The sequence below is a fragment of the Leptonychotes weddellii genome, chromosome 2, assembly GCF_054177405.1.
Source record: "Leptonychotes weddellii isolate Sample4059 chromosome 2, ASM5417740v2, whole genome shotgun sequence".
Lineage (NCBI taxonomy): Eukaryota > Metazoa > Chordata > Mammalia > Carnivora > Phocidae > Leptonychotes > Leptonychotes weddellii.
This window is the reverse complement of record NC_138370.1, coordinates 114167510-114195174: the sequence shown is the minus strand read 5'-3', so window position 1 is coordinate 114195174 and position 27665 is coordinate 114167510. Positions and strand designations below refer to the sequence as shown.

Sequence of the window (27665 nt, the reverse complement as noted above, 5' to 3'; positions counted from 1 at the left end):
CCTGCGATATTCTGTTTGTAGAGATCCAGATCTTCTTACATCTCAGGCTGGTTTCGTGGGTGCTCAGAGTGGTCTGGTAGATATCCAGCACAATTCTGGGGACCAGCTGGAATAGGGTCCCCTACTCCTCCGCCATCTTTTCCTCCCTCCCCAAACTTTTTGTTAGAGTTCAGAAGTATAGGAATTGAGAATAAGCATTTATAACCTTTATAGCAACTTGACATTGCCATGAAATCCAAGAGTGATCATTTTTCTGGTAATTCATTTTCATTGTATTTATATAAGCATAAATCCAGGAAACATGCGGGAATAGATACTAAGGATGTGGGATAATGGTGGAAGGAATGTAAAGTTGGATCAGGCTGAAGTTACTGATATGGGCTCACTAAGCAGAGATTCTGCATTTAATGTTATAGTTCAAGGAGTCAGAAAGGGCTCTAAGAGTTTGGCTGGTTGACTGACTGAAACATGGACCAAAAGTTGGCTCACAGTGAGTGAACTGAAATACTTGACCTTCTTTGATTTTATGTAGAGGGAGAGATTCAGAAATTTAGGGATATTGGAATTTTGGAGTGGATTTGTCATTTAAGACCCACTCATCTATACTGGGAGGGTCTAGAAGACATACCTTTCATCAATACTTTAAGAAAATAAATTTGTGAGGCCCAGTGTCACTGAAAAGCTCCATGATCATTCTTCTCTGCAGGCAAGACCTTATAGTGGAAATCCCAGCCAATCAATTTGGAACCTAAATGCAATGAAGATAATTGGATCTCCAAGGTGGCAGAGGCCAAGTGGTGGCACTCAACTGCCAAAGGCAAGGTGGGTATGGTTATTGTATTGGATAGGAAAGTCAAAATAACAATTGAAATAGTCTGACTTGTGCAGACCTATGGCATTGGCTAGTTAACCATGGTGCTCCTAGAAGTGAAATTGATGGTAAGCCTAATAAATTCTTTATCTGTATAAGCAGAAAAGTTCTATGTCAAAAGTCTAATTCAAATCATAAAAACAGAGATGGACAGTTCCTCAATCAATTCCCATACCTGAAATAGTTTACAGACCCAAAACCCCTTGAGGAAGGACACTAGTGAAAACTTTTAATCTTTTTCCTACCCTTCCCCAAAGGGACCTATGGCCTTTTACTAGGATAACTGTACATCATTGTGAAAACTAAAACAATGAGACATTATGGGGACCACTGGACACTGACTCTGAACTGACATAAATTCTAGGAGACCCAAAATGTCACTGTGGCTCACCAGTAAGAGCAGGGGCTAATTGGAGGTCAGGTGAACAATTAAGTTTTAGCTCGGGCCCATCTCACAGTGGGTTCAGTGGGTCCTCAAACTCAACCTGTGGTTATTTTCCCAGTTGCAAAATGCATAATGAAGTGAACATACTAGCAGATGAGAATCTCCATACTGGTTTCCTGACCTGTGGAGCGAGGGCTTTTATAGTGAGAAAGGCCAGTGGAAGCATTAGAACTGACTCTACCCAGAAAGCTGGTAAATCAAAAGTGATACTCTGCTCCTGAAGGGTTTACAGAGGTTAGGGCCACCATCACAGACCTGAAAGATGAAAGGGTAGTGATTCCCGCCATATCCCCATTCAACTCTCCTTATTTGGCCTGTGCAAAAGACAGATGGATCTTAGAAAATAACAATGGGTTATTGTAAACTTAGCCAGGTGATGACTCCAACTGTAGCTGCTATACCAGATGTGGTTTCATTGCTTGAGCAAATTACACATCCACTGGTACCTGATATGCAGCACTGATCTGGCAAATGCCTTTTTCTCCATCTCTGGTCCAAGAAAACCACCAGAAGCAGTTTACTTTCAGCTGGCAAAGCAGCGATACACCTTCACTTTTTACTTTCACTATACCTATCAACTCTCTAGCCCTATGTCATAATTCACTTTGCAGAGATTTTGATTGCTTGTTCCCTCTGGAAGATTTCACACTGGCCCATTACATTGATGCATTGATGACAATATACTGACTGGACCCAGTAAGTAGAAACTATGCTAGATTTATTGGTAAGATATTTGCATGTCAAAAGGCGGGAAATAAATCTTACTAAAATTCGGAGGTCTTTTACTTCCATGGAATTTCTAGGGGTTCAGTGGTATGGGGCATGTTGAGATATCCCTTCCAAGATGAAAAGTAAACTGTTGCATCTGGCCCTTCCTACAACCAAGAAAGAGGCACAAGGCCTAGTGGGCCTCTTTGGATTTTGTCTCCAAAACATATTGTTTGGAGACAATATATTTCTCATTTTGTGTGTGTTATTCTAGCCCATTTTACTGAGTGACCAAAAAAGCTGCTAGTTTTGAGTGGGGCCCAAAAGAAGAGAAGGCTCTGCAATAGGTCCAGGCTGGTGTGCAAGATGCTTTGCTACATGGTCCATATGATCCAGCAGATCCAATGGTACTTGAAGTATCAGTGGCAGGGATGATGTTTGGAGCCTTTGGGAGGCCCCTATAGGTGAATTGCAGCATAGGCCTTTAGGATTTGAGAGCAAAGCCCTAACATCATCTGCAGGTAACTAACCTCCTGTTGAGAAACAGCTCTTGGCCTGCTATTGGGCCTTTGTAGAGATTGAATACTTGACTGTGGGTTACCATGATACCATGTGACATTAGCTTCCTATCATGAACTGGGTGTTATCTGGCCCATGAAGCCATAAAGTTAGGCATGCACAGTGATACTCCATCATCAATGGAAGTGGTGTATATGTGGTTGCTTGATAGAATGGTGAAATGGCCTTCTGAAGACTCAGTACAATGCCAGCCAGGTGGCAATACTTTGCACTGGGGCAAGGTTCCACAGAAAGCTGCATGTGCTCTGAATCAGTGTCCAATATATGGTGTTATTTCTACTATAGGATTCATGAGTCTAGGAACCATTCAAGTGGAAAGTGGAGTGGCACCATTTGCTATTATCCCTAGTAACCCACTGGCAAAACTTTTGCTTCTTGTTCCTGTGACTCTATGCTTTGCTGGCCTAGAGATCTTAGTTCCAGAGGGAGGAATGCTTTCACCAAGGAGACACAATTATTCCATTGAACTATAAGTTAATACTGCTGCCTGGCTACTTGGAGCTTCTCATGCCTCTGAAACAGTAGGCAAGAAGAGTTATGGTTTTGGCTAGGGTGACTGATCATGATCACCAAGGGGAAATTGAACTATTACTCCACAATGGAGGTAAAGAAGACTATGTCTGGAATATAGGAGATCTGTGATTAAGGTCAATGGAAAACTAGAACCACCCAATCAAGACAGGACTATGAATGGCAAGTGACAAATCTTTCTTTGTCTGTCTGATTTATCTAGTTTGGCATAATGTGGCATAAAGTCTATCCATGTTGTCACAAATGAGAGGATACCTTCCTTTTTCATGGCAGAATAATATTCCATTGTGTATATGGAATCTTTTCCACATCTTTTTTATCCATTCATCCACTGATGGGCATTTGGGCTGATTCCATATTTAGCTATTATAAATAATGCTGTGATAAACATGGAAATGCATATATCTTTTCAAAAGCCTGTTTCGATTTCCTCTGGATATATGCCCAGAGGTAGAATTGCTGGATAGTACAGTAGGTCTATTTTTAATTTTTTGAGGAACCTCCACATTGTTTTTCATAGTGGTTGGACCAATTTACATTCCCACCAACAATGTATAAGAGTTCCCTTTTCACCACATTCTTGCCAGGACCTGTTATCTCTTGTCTTATTACATGGTGTCAATGAAGGTTTTCACACATTGCTGTCATGACTGCCACTGGTCTGTCACTGATACTAAGATGTATTTTAAAAGACATACTTTCAGATTCAGCTACTCTTTTCCAGGCCAGTCTTTTTCCTTCTGCAAATTAAGAGTTGACTCTTCTGTAATTCTTTCATTGGCTCATGGAGAGTTGTAAAAAGGAAGTCCCAAGTAGGACAACTTGGAGAACTGATGCTGTGGTCTATTCTAAGCATTATTTAAGATTGGCAAAGAAAAAGGAAGGACATGATGTACTCAGTGCTATCCATTTTTATTCTACTAGCAATTTTCTCCAAGATCAGAACATCCTGAGGTCTACAGATTGGAAAAGAATCAATTTCTGTGGCAGACTAAAATCAACCTTTTTCAAATAACTACGCTGTGGTACTGTAAATTCCCAGTCTCCAAATAGTAAGATGCAATTTTCAAATGTTCTCACAAATAGGAAAATTAAAAAAAAAATTTATACATTCTCAAACCTCAAAACAAAGAATTAATTTAACTACCATTATGAAGGAGAGAGAAAAATATTTTTAAAATCTCAAAAAATTCTGGTGTAAAAAAATTACAAACACTTGTTTACTTTAGAATGGTGAAATTACATCATGAGCTCACAGAGGAGCTGATCTTAATGATCACATGCAATATTAATTTTCTAAAAACAGTATTATTATCTAAAGGCTTTTTGCTATTATATATATATATATATATACACTTACTTTACTGTTTACTATCACTTACTTTACTATTATATATAATATATAATATACTTACCTAAAGACATAAAACAAATGTACAACTTCAACAAAATTTACAAAGCAAATGTGTATGTAGCTACTAAGTTACAAAACAATACTGCTTAGCTCACCAGGAGCCACTCCCACACCTCTTCCCCACCTCTATCCCCTCCCTGCTCCCAAAAGCAACTCTCAGCCTATGTAATTGCTTTCTCTCTCTCTCTTTTTAAAGATTTTATTTATTTATTTGACAGAAAGATAGCAAGAGCAGGAGCACAAGCAGGGGGAGTGGGAGAGGGAGAAGCAGGCTTCCCGCGGAGCAGGGAGCCCGATGCGGAGCTCCATCGCAGGACCCTGGGATCATGACCTGAGCCGAGCATAGGGCAGACGCTTAACCGACTGAGCCACCCAGGCACTCCTCACTTTCTTGTTTTTCTTTTTGCTTTTACCACTTAAATATGCATTCTAAAATACTATCATTTTAGTTTACCTACATTTAAACTTTATATAAATGGTATACAATATAGTTTCTTCTGTTTTGTATTGTTTAACTCAACATTTATGTTTTTCATCATACATATTGCTATATATCTTGTTTTTGTTCTTTTTCATTTTCATCGATGTACACTCTCTCTTATATAAAATATATGACAATTTGTTTATCCATTCTACTGCTCATGGACATTGTTTTTTTCCATTTTTTGACTATTATGAAAAATGCTGTTATGAACATTTATGTATATGTCTTTGAGTGCACAGAAGCATACATTTCTCAAGGGTGTATGCCTGGAAATTGAATTGCTGAGTTACACACTTGCATACATTTAGCATTCTGTATGACCATCATTTCTTTTTGTAAGGCTTCTTTGGTCCTTTTTTCTGTACCCAGGCTGAGCTAAATGCCTCTTCTCTGTGCTCTTGAGGCATCTGTGCATATCTGTATCACTGCTCTCATCAGTGAATCAAAGAATTGCCAACACTTGCTCTAAATCTGTGCTGTCCCATATGGTAGCCACTAGCCATGTGTTACCATTTAAGGTTAAATTAATTAAAATGAAATATGATTAAACACTCAGTTCCACAGTTCCCTTGGCCATATTTTAAGCTCAATAGCCATGTATGGCTTCTGGTTGCCACACTGAACCATCCAAATATAGAACATTTCCACAATCGCAGAAAGTTCTATTAAATATGTTGCTCTAGGGGCGCCTGGGTGGCTCAGTCGTTAAGCATCTGCCTTCGGCTCAGGTCATGATCCCAGGGTCCTGGGATCGAGCCCAGCATCGGGCTCCCTGCTCTGCGGGAAGCCTGCTTCTCCCTCTCCTGCTCCTCCTGCTTGTGTTCCCTCTCTCGCTGTGTCTCTCTCTGTCAAATAAAATAAATAAATAAATAAATAAATAAATAAATAAATAAATAAATAAATGAATATGTTGCTCTAGAATGCTAGTTCCTCCAGGGCCCAGGCTATAACTTATTCATCTTATATCTCATGCCCTCTACAGTGCTGGACCAGACTTTTGACAAATGTTTGTTGAACTAGACTGCTCCCAAGGTTTACAATCCAGTGGTGAAAGCAGAAAATACAACAGGATGTTAAACGAAGTTCCAAAGGCTCAGAACACTACAATAGGGCCTGATACAATAGTTCCCTATATCCTAAAGATGTGAGGGGGCAGCTCGTCTATGCAAGGCAGACAGACCTAGAGACTGTGAAACAAGATGACCCACTTCCAGCTTATAAAGGAGAGAGGATGGGGGAGAGAGAGGAGAGGAGAGGAGGGGAAAGACTTCTCTGGAGAGAGTTGCAATACACTTGCATTACTCCCATTCCCTATTCACAATGTAAAGGGGGGGATAAGGAGACAGTTGCTTTCTCCTCAACACAGCCAAGTGAGAAAGGTATTAAGAAGACCATTCAAACAGCTTGTGGGGGAACCTAAATACTTCAAAAGTATATAAAATTCCTGCTCTGTCATTTGCTGGCTGTGGGACAACGGGCAAGCTACATAACCTCTTGAAATTTCAGTTTCTTCATTTGTAATTTTGAATAATGAGAGTACTTCTCTCCTAGGGTTAATGTAAGAATTAAACGAGTAAACCAATGCAAGATACCCATAATAGCAACTTATTTAATTTTATTTGATGTGGATGTGCTGGTTGGCAAATTCCTTTTTACTGTATATCTTTGAACATGTTCTTAAGCTCAGCAGGTTTTAGCAGGCAAGCAGAAAATCTAGCTATCTACTAAACATGTGTGTTCTTTCTTCTTCAATGTGGAGAGTTGTCTCTGGGAGGCACTTGCCCAGCTCAAGACCACATCCCTTCCCCCTTTGCATTCAGATATGGCCATATCACAAATTATCATGAATGGAATGTTAGTAAAAATGGTATGTAATAATTCTAGGCAGAATTTTCCTTTTTTCTTCCTTCACATTTTCTACCTCATCCACTGCCATTTTGCCTTAGGTAGCATATAATTGAGTTAACTATTTTCAGTTCATAACATGCTATTATTTTATTTTCTCCTTTTAGCTTCAATTCCCATGCTCTTTCTCTTCTTCTCTATCCCCATATTCCACAGGCAGCTGTAATCTCATATTTTGATGTATGCCTTTACATATAACTTAGAAAACTCTATTGTGTTGTTTTGGATATGTGTTTTGAATTCATACAAATAATATGGTGCTACAGGGCTTATTAAATACATAGATATGGATTAGGGAACTGTATTATCTACCATAGACTATTAATTTTTTAAGATGTCATGTTATACTCTACTAATACTTTGTATGTGTTTTTTTATTGGTAGAACCTAGAGTAGAGAGGTTGTGTCTGTTGCCAGTGGCTAGAACAGTTTCTAAAACAAGATATGAAAATCAACAACTAAGTAAATGTTTGATAAATATGTAAACACAAACTTAAGAAAACTTGTTTCAAAGAGTACAAAAACACTAATTTGAAAAGATACATGAACTCCTATGTTTACTGCAGCATTATTTACAATAGCCAAATTATGGAAGCAGCCCAAGTGTCCATCGATAGATGAATGGATAAAGAAGCTGTGGTATACATATACATACACACATGCACACACACACACACACACATACACACAATGGAATATTATTCAACCATAAAAAGATGTAATCTTGCCATTTGCAACAACATGGATGGATCTAGAGAAGTAATGCTAAGAGAAATAAGTCAGTCAGAGAAAGACAAATACTATATGATTTCACTCATATGTGGAATTTAAGAAACAAAAGAAATGAATGAAGGAAAAAAAGAGACAAACCAAAAACCAGACTTTTAACTACAGAGAACAAACTGATGATTACCACAGGGGAGGGGATGGGAGGGAATGGACAAAATAGGTAAAGGGGATTAAGAGTACACTTACCATGATGAGCACTGAGCAATGTATAGAATGGTCAAATCACTATATTGTACATCTAAAACTAATATAACACTAATGTTAACTATACTGGAATTAGAAAAAAAAACTTGTTTCATTTTTTTTCCAGAAACTAACCTTACTTTATCTAAATTACATGTTTTAAAATGAAAATAAGACACTAATTCATAAGAATATTGCCTGGAGAAAGATGCCACACTATTTGATGTGTCTTATTTTACCTACTTAAATTCAAAACTATAATATCACATGAATAAGAAATTATAATTGTAATTAATCTTTAATATATATATCTTATCAGTTCATCTTATTGAATGCTTATTATTGTGTTGTTTGCATTTTAATAAATATAATTCATGTACAATAAAATGAATTATTTCACCTGCATTTCATATACTTAAGTTGTATAGATTCTACTTTAAAATCTTAAATAATTCTTCTAAGGATAACAATTTTTATAATTTTTATAATTGTTATAAGGATAACAATCTTTAAAGAATCTGAATTCCATATTAATATCATGAAATAAAGAAGTAGATTCTCTAGACCATATAACATTTTATGACCCTATGCATACTGAAGGCCTGGTTAATTATCAGACATAATTTTTGTCCATAACTTTTTATAATGGAAAATTTCAAAATATATAAAATTAGAGAAAATAGTATAATACAATTATTATCCATAGCTTCAGCAGTGATTAACTCACACAAAATTTCCCTACCCATTTACCCTTTCTCTTTTACTTTGAAGCAGATTCTAGACAGCACAGCATTTCAGTTTCCTTAAGAATGCTTAAATAAATACTACAATCCCATTATCATGCTAATAATAATAATTTTTTAAACTTTTTTTTTATTTTAAAGATTTTATTTATTTATTTGACAGAGAGAGACACAGCGAGAGAGGGAACACAAGCAGGGGGAGTGGGAGAGGGAGAAGCAGGCTTCCCACGGAGCAGGGAGCCTGACATGGGGCTCGATCCCCGGGCCCTGGGATCATGACCTGAGCCAAAGGCAGATGCTTAACGACTGGGCCACCCAGGAGCCCCAATAATTTTTTAAAATCATAAATTTCAAGTCAATGTTCACATCTCCTAATAAATGTCACATTTTTCAGCATGTTTTTTAGAATTAGGATACAAATAAAATTCACATATTACTACACATGGTGGTTGCTATGTCTCTTAGAAGTCTATCTGAATCTCCCGGGTGCCTGGGTGGCTCAGTTGGTTAAGCGACTGCCTTTGGCTCAGGTCATGATCCCGGGGTCCTGGGATCGAGTCCCACGTCGGGCTCCCTGCTCTGCAGGGAGCCTGCTTCTCCCTCTCCCACTCCCCCTGCTTGTGTTCCCTCTCTCGCTGTGTCTCTCTGTCAAATAAATAATAAAAATAAAATCTTAAAAAAAAAAAAAAAGAAGTCTATCTGAATCTATAGGTTTCTCTCTCTTACTATCATACTTACAACTTATTTGTTGATGAAAGAAGGCTGTTTTTCCAATACATTTTTCCAGTCTGGGTTCTGCTGACTGAGTTTGCAGTTTGATTTGGGTTTGCAAAATGGTGGTATTCTAATTATGTCATTTCTCTTCATTCATGTCTATAAAGAGAAACCTCCTCATCTGTAACTTAGTGGTATATTTCATAAGGAAAGAGAATAAGTGCTTAATTATTTTATTTTATATAAAGTTTTAAAATAATGAGTTTTAGAGTAAACTATTGGGAAGCGAAATTAAGAAAACAATGCCACTCACAACTGCATAAAAAAGAATAAAATACCTAGGAATAAATTAAAGCAAAAGGTGAAAGACCTGTACTCTGAAAACTAAGAACATTGATAAAAGAAATTGAAGATGACACAAATAAATGGAAAGATACACTATGCTCATGAATTGGAATAATTAATACTGCTAAAAGGTCCATGGTGCTCAAAGCAACCTACAGAGTCAGTGCAAACCCTATCAAAATACCAATGGCATTTTTCACAGAGCTAGCACAAATAATCCTAAAATTTGTGTGGAACCAAAAAATACCCTGAATAGCTAAAGCAATCTTGAGAAAGAAGAACAAAGCTGGAGTTCCCATGTTCTCTGATTTCAAACTATATTACAAAGCTATAGTAATCAAAACAGTATGGTACTTGCACAAAACCAGACACATAGATCAATGGAACAAATAGTCTAGAAATAAACCCCATACTTACACGGTCAATTAATCTTCATTTGGACAGCTAAAATACAAAAGAATGAAACTTTCTTACGCCATATAAAAAATAAACTCAAAGTGGATTAAATACTTATATGCAAGGCTAGAAATCCTAAAAATCCTAGAAAATATAGGTAGTAGGCTCTTAGACATTAGTCTTAGAAATATTTTTTTGATCTATCTCCTTAAGCAAAAGCAACAAAAAAATAAACAAGTGGGACTACATCAAACTAAAAAAGCTTTTGCACAGAGAAGGAAACCAATAAAACAAAAAGCTACTTACTGAATGGGAGAAGATATGGGCAAATAATTTATATATTAAGGAGTTAATATCCAAAATATGTAAAGAACTCACATAACTCAATATAAAAAAATGGGCAGATGTACTAAATAGATATTTCTCCAAAGAAGACATACAGATGGCCAAAAGACACATGAAAAGATGCTCAATATCACTTATCGTTGGGGAAATGCAAATCAAAACCACAATGAGATATCATCTCATACCTGTCAGAATGGCTAGTACCAAAACAAAACAAAACAAAAAAAACCAAAACCCCCAAAAACAAAAACAAAAAACCAACCCAAAACAAAAACCTAAGAAACAGCATGTGTTGGCAAGGATGTGGAGGAGAGAACACTTGTGCACTGTTGGTGGGAACAAAATGATGCAGCCACTATGGAAAACAGTACGGAGGTTCCTCAAAAAATTAAAAATAGAAATATGAAATTCAGCAATTCCACTTCTGGGTATTTACTGAAAGAAAATGAAAACACTGATTTGAAAATATATATGCACCATTATGTTCACTGCAGCATTATTTACATTAGCCAAGTATGGAAGCAAACCTAGTGTCCATCAATAGATGAATGGATAAAGATGTGGTGTATATACACAATGGATTATTACTCAGCCATGAAATCTTGCCTTTTCCAATAACATGGATGCACCTAGAAGGCATTATGCTAAGTGAAATAAATCAGACAAAGAAAGATAAATATCATATGATTTCACTTACATGTGGAATCTAAAAAACAAAGCAAACAAAACAAAACAGAAATAGACTCATAGATACAGAGAACAATCTAGAGGTTGCCCGGGGGAATGGGTTTTAGGGACAAAATAGAGGAAGGAGATTAAAAGGTACACACTTCCAGTTATAAAATAAATAAGACATGGAGATACAATGTACAGCATAAGGAATATAGTTAATAATATGTAACAATTTAGTATGGGGACCAGAGGTAGCTAGATTATGGTGATGACTTCATGATGTATATAAATGCTGAATCACTATGTTGTACACACTATGTTTGTACACTAATATAATATTGTATGTCAACTACACTTCAATTAAAAAATAATGAATTGTTAGCATCTTCCAATGTTGGGCAATTAGGGGTTTTTTTGGTATTGTTTTGGTTTTGGTATCATTATGAATACTTCCCTCTGCTTACTCCTGCATAGATGATGTAGGTCTTGTGGCAGTTGGCAGTTTTTCTTTAGCCACTCTGTTTGGAGTTTGTGGGTATAACCTGTCATGTAGTGTTGTAACCAGTCTCCAAAATGGCTTCACATTTCCTGTGTTTCCTGTGTACATTCATTCTGATCCTCACATCAATAGGCACAGACTTTTTCTCCTTCTGAGTCTGGGATGGCCCTGTGACTGATCTGACCATAGACTGTAGACAGTGACATTTGGGGCAGCTCTTGGACCCCAGCCACCACGTGAGAAGGCCAAGCCACAAAAAGAGGCCAAATAAAGAACTGAAGTGTTCAGAATAACAGTATCAGCTGAACTCCCAGACAACAACCATATAAGACAGATGTCTTGAATATTCTATTCCAATTGAGTCCCCAGATTACTGCAGCCCCAACAACCATAATAAAATGGTTTTTTTAAGATACAAAGTATTGGAATGGTTTTTAATGTAACAATGGGTAACGACAACATTTATATTTGCTGTAAATGTTGTTCATTGTTTTTTGTTGTATTATCTAGTTGCACTTTTTTAAAAAAAGATTTATTTATTTACTTGAGAGAGACAGAGCAGAGAGCATGTGCGAGAGTGGGGGGAGGGGCAACGAGGGAGGGAGAGAGAGTCTCAAGCAGACTCCCCGTTGAGCATGGAGCCCACATGGGGCTCCATCTCAGGACCCTGAGATCATGACCTGAGCCGAAATCAAGAGTTGGATGCTTAACCGACTGAGCCACCCAGGCACCCCAAGTTGCACTATATTTATGGAGGGATTTAGAGAGATTCTAAAATAATGTCCTGTAACATCCTCCACCAAAATCTTCCCAGAATCCACTCTGACATAAGATTAAAAGGTTATTTATGATAGACCTCAGTTAAGACCTATAAAACCACCTGGCAGTGTAATTGAGAGCCAGAACGGAACATTGGAAATTTATTTATTTATTTATTTATAAAGATTGTATTTATTTATTTGACAGAGAGAGACAGCGAGAGAGGGAACACAAGCAGGGGGAGTGGGAGAGGGAGAAGCAGGCTTCCTGTCGAGCAGGGAGCCCGATGCAGGGCTCGATCCCAGGACCCTGGGATCATGACCTGAGCCGAAGGCAGACGCTTAACGACTGAGCCACCCAGGCGCCCCAACATTGGAAATTTATAGCTTCCTCATATGAACTCTGGTCTTCTAATCAACCTTTTATAAAAGTAGGCTCCTTTCTCCTCATTTTTTGCCCCCTCCCAACTCATTGCAGTTCACATTGAATAAATTAAAAGTCCAATTATTTGGTATTAGTTTTCTCGATAAAGTTGGATACCCCAATTCTCTAGAATCAGGTTGGTAGGGGTATCAATTAAAAATTCCAACAATCATTAACACATTCAGAAAAGTTAGAGTGAGTCATATGGGTTCTGCACAAACTAATAAATTGGCCCGTTTTAAAGTCAATCTATTCAGTCATTCATAAAAGTATTTACTGAGTGCTTATTATGACTCAGGAACCTGGGTATTAGGGCCCTGGGTATACACTAGTAAACAAAGCAAACATCCCCACTTCTTGAGGAAGTTAAATTCTGGTAACATATTCTTTCTTTCTTTCTTTTATTTTTTTAGAGGGGGAGGGGTAAAAGGAGAGGAAGAGAGAGAGAATCCTCAGCATGGTTCCATGCCTAGCATGGAGCCCAACGTGGAGCCCAATATGGGGCTCGATTTCATGACCCTGAGATCATGACCTGAGCCAAAATCAAGAGTCGGATGCTTAACCAACTGATCCACCCAGGTGCCCCTGGTAACATATTCTTTTAACAGTTGTTCAGTGGTCATTCTATTGTTACTTGAGCATGCTCCTTGGAAGGTGCTAACTCACTTCCTGCTCCCTACACCAATCTTCAGTACACCCACTGAAGAGCCCTGGTAAATACTATTTTATCTGTTTCATTACATTTTCAGTGATGGCAGAGAGTCTCTTGGAAATTGGTTTCTCTGTATGCCACCCAACTAGGCTTCCCCTTAATCCGATTCTGATTTCAAAGAGTCACTAGAGTTAAATCCAAAATATGGCAAGCAGTTGGAGGAAATAATGCAGTGTTAGATTTAAATTATTTTTGGTTAAAAACGTAAGTTACTTAGAGTGGTGCTTTAACATTTCCAATCACCACAGAATTCTGTAACACTTCATTAGATTACTAAGAATTTTAGACCTTTGTGTGTATATGGGGGTAGGGAGATGAGGGGAAAAGGAGAGAAGTAGTACCGGTTGTTAAAAGATGAGAAGGGAAAGGATAATATTCTCATATTATTCTCATATATTCTCAACACCAACAATTTAGGCAAATCTAGTATTTCAGGAGGTTCTTCATGTCCAACCTGGAAATGTACATTAACAGGAAACTTGCTACCCACTCCTTGACTCTCCTTTTCCCATCCATGTGTCTGCTGGGATCTATCAGTGGGTGGAAGACATTGTCATTGTTTATAATGCTCATAAGCCTGCATGGATGTGAATGACATATATTTAGGAATCAAAATAAAGCTTTCGGAAGATCTTCAATTTAATGGAAACTAGTCTAGTCATTTGGGAACCACAAGAGCTTTTTAGGGAAAATCTGCCTCTGCAAGTTGGAGGAAGTGTGGGTGTACTGGAGTCCCGGTGACACCTTGTGATGTCAGTCACCCCCAGCCTGAGGTTGATTGGCTATGAAGAGCTGAAGTAGAGTTTAAATTCCTGCACCATTAGAGAAGTGAACATCAGAACATCGACACAAGAGTGGCTTCACTGGGCATAAATTTCCTCTGTGAGAACTTCAGCCTCATTGTTGAGACTTTTGGGGAAAAGTCTTTGTGAACTGAAGAGGGTAAGAAATTTTCATTTTTTAAAAAACTTTTTAAATGATTTTTGCTATGTTTGGAAAATATTAAACATGTACACATGTTGAGAGGCATTATGCCATGCAGAGAAAAATGGAGAGAGCTGAGCCTTGGGTTAAAATGATTCCCATTTTTGTGCCTGTTGTTTATGCCACAGCAAATATTGATATGAAAATGACATGTTAAGTCAACAGAGCCAGATGTTTTTCTCTGTACTACTTTAATTAGATCTCTGTATAGTACTTCTGAAAGGAAGAGTTTACTGAACAGGAGACAGATGGAAAGTAATTTTGAAGGTTAGCTTTAATTAGCAAAACAAATAAAACTTTTACATTTAGGTTTCATGGATGTAGTGTTGTTCATGGCCTACAAAATATTATGAAAGAACCTAAACTAGACTGGCAGGACTCCCAATATATGGTCTTTTAAATTAAAAACCATTTAATGCTATTCATCTAGATAGTACCCAAAAATACCCATTATGGACTGAGTAACTAAAAGAAGATGCTAAGACCACTGAAATAAACCAAGGATGTGATAATTACAATGCTTATGTATTGTTTACATAGGCATTCATGTTACCATGATGCCTCACAGTCAGAATTCAATAAGATGTTGAATATAACTGTCTTTTAAAAACACTTTCTAATGTAGAAGACTAAGAATATACATACTCCAATCCATATTTTTATTTGCTGCATATATTCCACTTCATTTATATCATAAGTGTGTCTTCCATAATGGAAAATGGGCATTGTGGTCAGGTAATGCTTTCCCTATTACATCTAGAAAATCCCACATGTAATAGCAATACTTCAAGCAACCAGTCTTCTTTAGGAACAGTAACTTCTAGTGAACCATGCTTTCTGTGTACCTGAGGGTCAAATAGACTATCCTACTTTGATGTGGTTGGTTAAAATGTGTGAACAAACAATTTTCTAAAAGCATCAGTCCACTTACCTACCCCAAAATGGTAATGTGGACCAATGTGCCTCAGATGCTTAGAGGCCTTCCAAATCTATGTTGAATTTTAGGGCACCTTGGAGCTTTTTTACTATGGTTGAAGGCATATGATGTGGGATTGATTATAAGTGACTTAAGACAATTACAATTGGAAGGATTGGATATTTTTATTGCCTTATTTGTTTGGTGTTCTGAATTCCTGATAGAATTCATATCCTGGCCAAATTCCATTTTATTTTCAAAGAGTAGTAATGAAACAAGTCCTAGCTAATGGAGGTTCTGGTTAGTTGGGTTTGGATAATTTTACTTTTGTAGGACCAGCTAATTATCATTATTACACACTACTGTACACTCAGCACCTAGAACAGTGCCTGGCTCATAGGATATTCTCAGTAAGTATTTGTTGACTGCTAATGGATGGATATATTGTTCATTTGTATTATTGAAGATAACAACACTAAGTTGTTTAATCAACATAATGAATAAGCAAATCAAACATAATAAAATGAGCCTATGATTTTTCAAGCTTTTATTTCCTTCTTTTGGCTTACTGCTTTCATTTCAGTTTACATAAAAGAAGATATATACTTTACAAGTGAACCTTAACTTGGAGGAAATTTCAGAACAAGTCTCCTTTCTTGAAAGCACAAAGAATTTCTGGCTATATTTGAGAGTAGCCAGAGAAAGACTGCAATTCCCTACTTCAGATCTTAAATATTTTGAGTCTTTTCAACTCTGGGGAAAAAATGAGAAAAGTTGAAAATCTTTTATATCCACTGCCCTTCAAGCAGGTGGAACACAAGTTGAGGTTACTGATTTCTTTTTGTCACATGCTTTCACTGTAGAATGACAGCATGTACAATGTAGAAATTACATTTACCAATCACCAAAAAAGAACTTGGGGTTCTGGACTGATCTCTTTCAAGAAGGCCTGTAGCTATTTTGCTAATTTATTATTCAGAATAGGGCTACTGCATATGGGCTACCGCATATCTGCTTCTACCCTTTTCAGGATGGTAGTTACAAAGTTTATAAACGTTTGCAGCTTTCATTTGGAATACACTTCACAAAAGCATAATTCTTCTTCTAAAAATACTAATTGAAAGCCTAATATAGGGTTTAAGATCTGACTTCCTTTAATGCTCAATGGCCGACTATATTCTATGAGAGGCAACTTCAGCTCTTTTAGGACCCCAGGGTGTCTTTTATTTTAGTTTGGGAAATTACTGCTGTATCCATTTAGCACCACTTAGGGCTCTAAATGGTATTTTTAGAAGCAAGAAACAAGTTACTGCATTTCTTTTATGTTTCATAATATTCCATCCCTAAGAAACTTGAATGCTGGAAGCACACATTTCCTTTGTAAAAAGCCCAACGTTCTTTAGTGTAGTGTATCACCTAGTTTTTTTTTTTTTTTTTTTTTTGCTATTTAGATAAAAGAGAAGCAAAAAAAAAAAAAAACAAAAAACAAAAAAACAAGAGGAGAACTCAGTATTTACTGGCCTTGTATCAAGTCTGAAATACTGCTAGCTTTCAGAACATCATGAGATTACCACCTTATTCAAGTTTCAGTTTGAAAATTAAAATGGTGAACAGCCTAATTTTCATTTGACCTGTGATGACAAAACCACTGGCATGCAGTTGAGAGTATCATATTTAGAGGAAACTCTGCTTTCCTTAAGAAATGGACCTAAGAACTTAAAAAAACAAAAAGTTTTGATTGTGGGAACTAAGGAGAAATAGAGGCGAGGAAAAATTTTCCTCTACTCTCGCAGCGTCTTCACTGGGTCTAAGAATTAAACTGACATAAGTCAGATTAACAGGAGGAAAGCACTTAAGTTTTATTAAAATTTTTACATGCAGATGATAGCCTTCATAAGAGAATGAAGACCTGAAGGAGTGACCAGAGTAGAAAGCTTTTCTACCTTTTATTTTTTTTAATTTATTTTTTTTTTTAAGATTTTTATTTGTCAGAGAGAGAGAGAGAGGGCATGAGAAGGGAGAGCTGCAGGCAGAGGGAGAAGCAGGCTCCCCACTGAGCAAGGAGCCTGATGCAGGACTCGATTCCAGGACCCTGAGATCATGACCTGACCTGAAGGCAGCCACTTAACCGACTGAGCCACCCAGGCGCCCCACTTTTTTTACCTTTTAGATAAAGAAACAATACTTGTGTGAAGAACTGACAAGACAAAAGGGTTTGCGCTGGGGCAGTAAATTATAGGGAAGTGATTGGGAAGATAGGATTAGTTTAACAAGGTTTGTTTGTACAGATTTCTCTCAGCCTTGACCCCTTATCTCTGAGGATGAGAATGTCTTCCCTCCTCTGGGTACAGGGAAGCCACCTTTCACATGCGAGTTTCCTGCTTTCAGGAATAAAAAGGAGGATCAGAGCATCTTTCTTGCATCTGCTGTTTCTCAAGGGCCTTCAGCTCAAAATAATTATGTCAAGGCATATTTTAGGATGTAAAATATTCTGGTTTCTTTCAGAAATAATATCTTTTTAAATTAGGCTTGTTTTAGATGCAGTTGAGCATTTTTATGTTTTTCCTGTTAATATTAGGCAGAAGATTTGAAAAAGAAATAAAAATATCAAAATACAAGGACTAATATGAACTATGTTGAATCAGAATAAAGAAAATAATATGAATGAAAAATAACTATGTTGAAGTACGATAATGTTCATGACATAAAATGAGAAATCTGTTGGGCCATTTGGGCTGTACGAAAGTAGAAATGAGGAACATTCTCAGTCTTCTTAGGATTTCTACTGTTTTCTTGAATAAATTAAAAAAATAAGATCAAATGACTTCTGGAGCCATGTTACATGCACTGTTCAGCATATTCAGACCTTAGTGAGCAGTGTATTCTTATTTTCTAGATCAGAGGTTAAAATCATTTGCAGCACCTTAAAAACAAAACTGAAGTCTGAAATAAACTTGCAACATTTTTCACAAAATGTCTGGAAGTCCATCTGACAAACTGGTTAGGGCAGCCACAGGGCTTACAAGTGCAGGGCAAATTATCTTCCCTTTAAATCATTTCAGTAACTTTTTACGTTAGCATGTAGTACATCTATTTTATTTTATTTTTTTTATTTTTATTTTTTTTAAAGATTTTATTTATTTATTTGAGACAGAGAGAATGAGAGAGAGAGAGCACATGAGAGGGGGGAGGGTCAGAGGGAGAAGCAGACTCCCCGCCGAGCAGGGAGCCCGATGCGGGACTCGATCCTGGGACTCCAGGATCATGACCTGAGCCGAAGGCAGTCGCTTAACCAACTGAGCCACCCAGGCGCCCTAGTACATCTATTTTAGATACAGAACAAGTTGTTTTCCAAATCACCAGTTCTTGAAGTGTGAAATGAAGCCACCATCCAGGAAAATACAGTTTGATCTGGTAGGTTTTACTCAGCATGATTCACAAGTATATCCCAAACGTCTTATCTTCCCGAGATCCTTCAGTAACATGAGTGACATTTAAAAGAATTTAGCACAATCTATGTATAATGTATGACCAACTGTAGCACAGTAGATATTAAGAGCTTTCTGGAGTTGTAATATGAAGCCTGCCATACTTCAGATCAAGAAAAAAAAGCGCAAAACCATTCTATTTTGTCTAAATATTATGAAGTTATAAATGTGAATGAGAAGCACTTTGTGTCTGTGTGTGTGTGTGTGTAGACAAATGTAGATGACCTATCAATGGTATCACTAAATTTTGTGTTATGTGTATATTTGCCAGGTTGCTGTGCCACACTAAGGTGCGTAATTACCATAAAAGTGATTGGTCAGAAATTTCTCTATTCCTCTTTACTTGTTCCATTTATCATATTTCATGTGTTAGGGAAGAAGTGTTTATAGACCTCCTCATTGAAATGTTTCCAATTTATCTCTTAGAAGTAAAGTTTCTTTTTAACCTGTTTATTGAGATATAATTCAATATACACTTTACAAACTTGAAGTGTACAGTTCAATAATTTTTAGCCATTGCACAGAGTTGTGCAACCTTCACCAAAATCAATTTTAGAACACTTTCATCACCTCCAAAATTCACCCCTTAACTGTCATTCCCAAACTCCCATCTCTTCCAACCCTGGGCAAAACACTTACCTACTTTCTGTCTCTATAGATTTGCCTATTTTGGACAATTTATATAACTGTAGTCAAACAATATGTGGTCTTTTGTGTCTGGCTTCTTTCACTCAGTATAATGTTTTCAAGGTTCCTCTACTTTGTAGCATGTATCAGTACTTCATTCTTTTTTATGGCTGAATAATATTCCATTGTATGAATGCAGTACCTTTTATTTATCTATTCATCAGTTGATGGACATTAGGACAAGTTGTGTTTTTTAATAGGAAGAAACTGTTAAAAAGTTAAAACTTCTATATTTCTTTAGCATAGAGGAAAACATCTTCTGTCCTTATCACAGGTAGAGGTGTCACACCCAGCTATGAAGACCAGCATCCTGCTTATGTTCCTTTGGGGGTTGTCCTGTGCTCTTCCAGTAAGTATCAGGGTAGGGATATATGAAATAAGCCTTTTATACCTAAAATTCCACAATGTTAATTGGCTATAAGCCAATGTGCCTGTATAAGTTCTAGTCAGATGAAAACAGTAGTTTCTTAGGAAGCTGTTTGCTTTAAAATATTATCCAAAGGGCACCTGGATGGCTCAGTCATTAAGCGTCTACCTTTGGCTCATGTCATGATCCCAGGGTCCTGGGATCGAGCCCCGCATTGGGCTCCCTGCTCCACGGGAAGCCTGCTTCTCCCTCTCCCACTCCCCTTGCTTGTGTTCCTGTTCTTGCTATCTCTCTGTCAAATAAATAAAATCTTCAAAAAAAAATTATCTGAGTTATTCCTTATTCTGTTCAATCATATAGCTATGATTCTCATTTTTCTTCATCAGCAGTGGTTCTCAAAGTGTCATCCTCCAACCAGCAGCATCAGCATCAACTAGAATTTTGTTAGAAATGTAAATTCTTGGGTCCTACCTCAGACCTACTGAGCCGGACTCTCTAGGGATGGGGCAATCTGTGGTTTAAAAGGCCTCCAGCTGATTCTAATTCATGCTGAAATTTGACCATCACTGCTCCTACATATGTAAAGTGTTACTAGCTACTGCCTTGGAAATTTCTGTGAGTTAACCCTGTGTACTAAATTTTCTAGGTAGCCAGGTATCAAAATACTGAATCTGAGAGCTCTGAAGAATGGAAGGTGAGTAGAAATAAGGTTTTTAAAAAATATTTTTAATTTAATATATTATTAAATATATTAACTCCACCACAAATATTGAAACTGCTAATGATTTAAGGAATACCTTAATAACCTAAGATATAGGTAGTAAAGGCTATAATTTCTAGTTCATGTGAAAAAATTTAGTTCATATAATGCTTCAACTTCAACTTAGTAGTATAATTTAGTGAGGAGGCTTTTTTTTCCCCTTTAGCTTTATTTTCATAATGATGTCCGCAGTAGTGGAAGGGAAGGGATGACAGTGAACCAAGGCTGCTTTTAAAGGATTAGGACTAGAAATCTGTTTACCAGGAGATGTCTGGCAGGCAGGAGGTCAAGTCCTGGAAAGTGAGAAAAGACAGAAGAATGAGAGGATACTAGAGTCTCTGGAATAATAGTAATGTTGATTGAGTGTTAACTCTGAATAACCCAACAGTTACTAATTCTCAAGAACTCAAGAACCATTGCTAGGCTGTTTTATGTGCTTTACAAGAGAACACTGAGACACAGAGAGTAACCTAGTCTGTTTCGGTTACGTGGTAAGTGTTAGAGCCAGACTTTAAACCTAGGTCACTCTGGCTCCAGAATCCACATTCTCTATTAGGGTGTTATATCCCTCTCAGGAAGGGGCCAAGTCTAGGAGGGCAACAGGTTCTCAAGATTGAAACTACAAGGAAGGCTTAAAATCTTATGCTAGGTCAGAGTGTTTTGTTCATGACCTTGTTACTTGCTGGCTTTTGCATACACTGCAGCTTGGGCACAACATTATTAGCAGTTGCCAGATAATGTCAGAGGCTTGAGATGGGGTTCTGTCCCTGCCTGAGATTGGAATTGGCATTGCAGCATTTCTCAGATGAACTCTCATCAGAGATGTCCTTCAGCTGGTTAATTGAAAAGCAGCCACTATAGATCCTCTCTCTCATTCAACCGAAGACTCTAAGAGTACCACAAACACGTTAGGTTCTCAAGTCTAGCTTTGGTATGAGAAAAATACCAATGTCTCGCTCCCTCCTAGCCCTTAATTCCAAATGATAACTGACGGAGTTCTCTCTGAGAGTCTGCCATTGTGCCTGCTTGCAGTGTCACAGGGCAAAGACTAAGTGATCAGAGCTCCTACCTCTGGGGAGATACCCCTGCCTTGCATGCTGAGAGGCTTGTTGAAGACATGCTGATAGCAGCTCCTCCCTGCTTTTCTCTGCACCTCAGGTCTTCACACTCATGGCTCAGCAGCTTTGAACCAAAAGGGATTTTGGGATCTTGCTGTGCTTCTGGGGAAGGGGGAGTGTAGATGCGGAGAAGGCACCAGAGGTGGCACAGGCAATCTTAAGAGTTCTTATAAGATAAAAAAAAAGTGAAATAAATCAGAACGATGCCTAATTAAGTTTCAGACTTAGTTTTGTGTGTGTGTGTGTGATCTTATGCGATTCGAGAAAGGTTTAATGGCTTTCTCAATTCAGTTTTATCTATCACTGAATTTTATAATGTGATATTCTCAAAATGGATTATTTCTTTAGTTTATATCATATTAAATAGTTCTCAAGATGCTTCCAATTTCGTCCTCACAGTAACTCTATGGAGTATGCACAGTGGTTGCTAATATTCTTAATTTATGAAGAAGAAATTGATGTTGGAAAGGTGAAGTGAATTGCCCAGATTCGCATAGAGTGACCAAACATCACAGTTTATCCAAGACTTCGGGGTTTCCTGGAACATGTGAATTTCAGCACTAAAACCAAGACAGTTGGTTTTCAGGGCTAAAACCAAAACCAAGGAGCTAATTGAGACTTAAATCTGGGTTCTAAATTCCAATGCTGTTTTTTTTTTTTCCTATGTTACATTTTATCTAGGTTGTACAAACAACCAACTTCAAAGAAAGTATATTTTTCTCTAAGTGAATATCAGAAACACAACAATCTTCTACGTCTTTTAGATCACAAGATCTTTCTAGGCCATCAGGCCATCTCACATGCTCTTTTTAGCCATTTCACCATAAAATGTCATTATTACTCATGTAAACGTAAACTCTGTATCAAGAAACTAAAAAAAATCAACTAAAATTATTTTAAATATCTGCAAGACATGATCCGTCTCTAAAGGAGTAACTTGTTTTCCTTCCTTTTTTTACAGGGTCATTTGGCACAGACACCAACACCACCTTTGGTAACTATCTCATTCAATTTTTTTTTTTTATAAACACCTCATACAGTAAATTTACTTTAACACTCTTCTCATCACCTTAGGCCATTTGGACAGCAGTAAATCCAAACCGCAAGCAATTTATGTGTATCATATTTTTCTTTCCTTGGGAATTGCTAAAAGGAAAAATAAACAACTTTTTTTTTCCTTTTAGGAGAGCAGTGAGTCATCAGAAGATAGTAAAGTTAGCTCCGAGGAACAGGTAATTAAACAGACCTTTCTTAACTTTTCAGGCTACTTAGGAATCGAAGGAAATGATGTTAGATTAAATTACCTGCAACCATTCTAAATGTAATATTTTCTAACCATTGGTTATGCTAGCTAAACCATCCCATAAAGTAAGAAGAGAAAAATGAGTGGGAGAATTCAGATGTGGACATGCTGTTCATTCCATACTTATCACTGGGGCCAGATTATAGACATTGTGGCCCCAGATGTCCTCTAGTTAAAAAGAACACACACACACACACACACACACACACTCACACACACACACAAATGGTCCTAGACTATGTTAGACAAGTAATAGCTCATTTATCACTCTAAAATACTGCTTTTACAATTGGAGCAGTTCAGATCAGACAGAGAAAGCTTCCTGGCTAACATGAAGTACCTGCTGGGCCTAGAGATCTCCTCCATGTCAAGGATCTTGTTGGAGCAGAGAGTAGGAAAGCCCTGAAGAAACTTCAGTGAAACAGCTTTTTTAGTAATGATTTGTCTTTAAAACAGTCTCAGTGGTGACCCTCGTAATAAGAAAAGCTGACTTATAATTATAATCCTTTAAGAAAAAAATTGGTTTTCTTTCTCTTTTGTGTGCACTCTTTTTTTTCTTTTTTTTTTTCATTTTCCCAAGACTAAATGTCATTACTTTCTTGGCTGTCCTATCATTTTGATGAAACTCAAACCCGTCGGGCTCCAGAGATTCCAGGAACCAGGTTTCTCCTTGACGCTTTGATCCATGTTGTATTCTATACTCAACCAGTTGAAAGATGAATTATTAGTCTTTTACCACTGTTTACTAAAGGTTTGTCTGAGGAACATTCTAGGAATTTATAAGCATAGAACTGGGGATGTTTTCTGGAGATGTTATGATTTATTGCTTTAATATTCTCCGAGCTCTCAAATGAGAATAATAGTACCTGCTTGAGAAGGGTGCAATATGTGCCTTTTGAGGTATGGGGAGCTAAAAAGATGCTCAGTTCCAGCATACCAGTGTAAACTCTAGCAACGGGAGGAGATGTCATCATTAGGTACTCCCAACTGCAAAGTCAGATATTGATCAGTAGGGACAAGTGGAAAAATAAAAACAAAATCAGCAAGAATGCTCTGCTATGGGGTATAGTAAAGAGAGCAGATTTTTCCATAGCATAATGAATGAAGACTCACTATCCTTCCTTATCTGTGTAGTGCTTCCAATTGTTTGACTTACGGGGATAATCTCTCTGAGCTCACACTTAGAACTAAGCCTTCCTGGTGGTCCCACTAGTTGCAGTCTCCTAGCTAAGCCTTCTACAGGCAACCCTCTGCCAGTGTGAATGAAGTATAAATATGGTATGGGTGAGATGTATATCTTACCACAATATTTTACTTTCATTTTAGCTAAAAGTTTCATTCTACTGCCTTAGTACATTCCGACCCCCCCCCCCCCAGAGTTGATAAGAAAAAAATATTTGGGTCATTTTAAAATCTGTTTTAAAGATTTTAAAAACTGTTTTAAGCCAAACAATTTGATGAGTATTTCAAACATCTCTTTAATGTACAAAAAAAAAAAAAATTCTCTGAGAGTTTCTTCCAGGAATCAGACTTACAATATGATTTGAGTTTCATGAATGTGATTTCTATAGAGCTTTTTAAGAAAGTTTCTGTAGCACTGAGTGAATTGTGCCTATATAAAATGGAATGACTTGAGTTTCAACTCCTCTACTTTCCTCTTTAACCTCTGGTAGACATGTTATTGAGCAGGAAAACTGACCATGGATTAGAAGGAGGGACATAAGAAAAAAGCAGGAGGAGAATAGATAACATCCTCTATATCAGCTCCTGGAGTACTGACCATGTTTGTTAATCCAAACTTCAGGCAAATGAAGACCCCAGTGACAGTGCTGAATCAGAGGAGGGCCTTGATGATCATCAAAATATGCACAGGGCAGCTGATGGCCTCTCTAGGAGTGGAGGAAAAGAAGGAGATGATAAAGATGATGATGAAGATGACAGTGGAGATGACACTTTTGGTGATGATGATAATGGCCCAGGACCTGAAGAGAGACAAGGAGGAAACTCCAGACTCAAAAGTAATGAGTACTCAGCCGACATCACACAATCCAGGGAAGATAGTGCCCTGCAAGGAGAAGACAGTACCCAAGATACCACCAGTGAGATCAGGGACCTTGACAATGAGGATGAGGTGAACAGCAGGCCTGAGAGAGGTGACTCTGCTCAAGAGAGTGAGAGTGAGGAGCACTGGGTGGGAGGAGGCAGTGAAGGGGATAGTAGCCATGGGGATGGCTCTGAGTTTGGTGATGAAGAAATGCAGAATGATGATCCAGACATTATCAGGAGTGACAGAGGCAACTCCAGAATGAACAGTGCTAGTGTCAAATCAGAAGAATCGAAAGAAAACAGTGATGAGCAAGCAAGCACTCAGGATTCAGTTGATAGCCAATCAGTGGAGTATCTCAGGAGGAAAATTTTCAGAAAGTCCCGTATTTCTGAGGAAGACGATATAGGTGAGCTTGATGATAGCAACACAATGGAAGAAATCAAGAGTGACTCAACAGAAAACACCAACTCCAAAGAAGCTGGCCTCAGCCAATCCAGGGAAAACAGCGAGAGTGAATCTCTAGAAGAGAGTGAGGAGACTCAGTCTCAAGAAGACAGTCAAAATGTACAAGACCCCAGTAGTGAGTCCAGTCAAGAGGTTGATCTGCCATCTCAGGAAAATAGTAGTGAATCTCAGGAAGAGGCAGTGAGTGAGTCCAGGGGTGACAACCCAGATAACACCACCAGTCACTCAGAAGATCAGGAAGATAGTGACTCCAGTGAAGAGAATAGCTTGAATAAACCCTCCAGTTCAGAAAGTGAATCCACAGAGGAGCAAGCTGACAGTGAATCCAATGAAAGCCTCAAAGACTCAGAGGAGAGCCCAGAGTCCACTGAGGAGGAGAACAGTCCTAGCCAGGAGGGCCTCCAGTCTCACAGTGCCTCAGCAGAGAGCCAGAGTGAAGAAAGCCAGTCTGAGCAGGACAGCCAGTCTGAGGAAGATGATGCCAGTGATTCTCAGGACAGCAGCAAATCAAAAGAAGACAGCAACTCTACTGAGAGCAAATCAAGCAGTGAAGAAGATGGCCACTCAAAAAACACTGAGATAGAAAGCAGAAAATTAACAGTTGATACTTATCACAACAAACCCATTGGGGATCAAGATGACAATGACTGCCAAGATGGCTATTAGCAACAACTTCCCCAAGAAGTGGCTCTCAGCTTCGGAGTTGGAGAACAGGGAAATCATTATAACAATAATTTATTGTTTTTTTTTATCAGAAGGACAAACAGAGGCCATTTCTTTCTGAAAGGAAATGCTGGATATATTTGTTTCTAGGGTGTCACCAATTTATAGGGGTTTAAATACTGTCAGAGGACACCAGAACACACTCAATGAGACTGGAAGCAAGGAAAGATGTGCATTATAGCTTCACACCTGAAATAGTTGCTAACTCATTAACATAACAGTTATTGAGGTTCTATTATGTACCATGCACTGTGCTAGGTGCTGGGATATAAAGAAGCTTAAGGCTTGTTTCTTGCTCCTGAGGAGCTTATAGAGGGATAAATAAACTTAAAAAGCTAAACAGGGATACATATGAGAGAAACAAGAATTATTACAATGCAGCGTGGTAAGTTCTGTAGGAGGTATGAACAAAATATATGGGAGCACAGAAGATGGGCCCAACTTTGCCTTGGAAAATCCAGGAGGGCTTCACAGCAGAAAAGACACTAGAGTTGGAGCACTGCATAAGATTTCCCCATTGAAGACAAGAGAATTCTGTTCATTCTTGGGATAAGCAATAGTGAATCCTATATGATTCAGTATTTAGTTTTTGAAAGCACTTTCAAATTATGGCACAGTGAGGTATTCTGGATAAACAAAACTTTGTTTTCAAGTAACTTACCCTTTTTGATGCTTTTTGTGGAACTCTCATGAACAGTGCCTCACTCACCACTGGTGATATGATATGGAAGACTGGGTGGGGGAGAATAACAGAAAGAAATCCCTCTTTAAATAGATAACTTTTAGCTTTATTTTTTTTCTAAAATCAGTCTATGTGCAATGCTAGAAAAAATTATTCTGAGTCCTTTACATATGTTGCACATAATGAAATTGTGTATATAGAATTCAATTGATTTTTGCCAAATATCCTTTGAAATGTTACCTCAACATAAAATATGTTTTGTAATAAAGATAGTATCTAGAAGAAGTATGTGTTTATTTTTATAGTAATATTATTAGGAAATATCTGTATTAAATCACTCTTCCTTTAAAGCATTAAAGAATAGTTTCCTTTCTTCCATTAAAATAAAAGATTTTCTTAAATTATTTCATGAAAATTTTATTTATAATTCAGGTAGCATTTTGAAAAAATTCCTTTATATGTTGCTTATGATATTTTACCAAATATACCTGTTATAGATAAGGAAAAAAGAAAATGAAGCAAGCTCTCAACATTGCTTAAGGCCATCCCAAAAGTTCATGGTGGTTGAGTTTAACATTAGTTTTTGTTGGTCTCTCAGACTGTCATTT

At 37.6% G+C, this 27665-nt stretch overlaps 1 protein-coding gene and 1 long non-coding RNA gene across 2 annotated transcripts in view; one reads left to right on the top strand and one right to left on the bottom strand.

Moving 5' to 3' along the window:
* LOC115939418 (uncharacterized) overlaps window positions 1-27110 on the bottom strand; it is a 110532-nt gene extending 83422 nt beyond the window's left edge. The window contains exon 1 of the long non-coding RNA XR_014142942.1: window positions 27037-27110. This is a non-coding gene — a long non-coding RNA (uncharacterized LOC115939418). The remainder of the gene's footprint in view (window positions 1-27036) is intronic.
* Window positions 14355-27395, top strand: DMP1 (dentin matrix acidic phosphoprotein 1). Its single transcript, XM_006727042.3, has 6 exons — window positions 14355-14459; window positions 19867-19945; window positions 20610-20653; window positions 22799-22831; window positions 23022-23069; window positions 24945-27395. The coding sequence occupies exons 2-6, from the start codon at window positions 19888-19890 to the stop codon at window positions 26316-26318; spliced, it is 1557 nt and encodes a 518-aa protein (XP_006727105.2). The 5' UTR covers window positions 14355-14459; window positions 19867-19887; the 3' UTR covers window positions 26319-27395.
* The last annotated feature ends 270 nt before the right edge of the window (window positions 27396-27665 follow it).

Coding starts and splice junctions, on each gene's coding strand:
- DMP1 (XM_006727042.3), top strand. CDS start 19,888: ATGAAGACCAGCATCCTGCTTATGTTCCTTTGGGGGTTGTCCTGTGCT. Junction 22,832..23,021: donor AGACACCAACACCACCTTTG/GTAACTATCTCA, acceptor TTTTCCTTTTAG/GAGAGCAGTGAGTCATCAGA. Junction 23,070..24,944: donor AAGTTAGCTCCGAGGAACAG/GTAATTAAACAG, acceptor TCCAAACTTCAG/GCAAATGAAGACCCCAGTGA.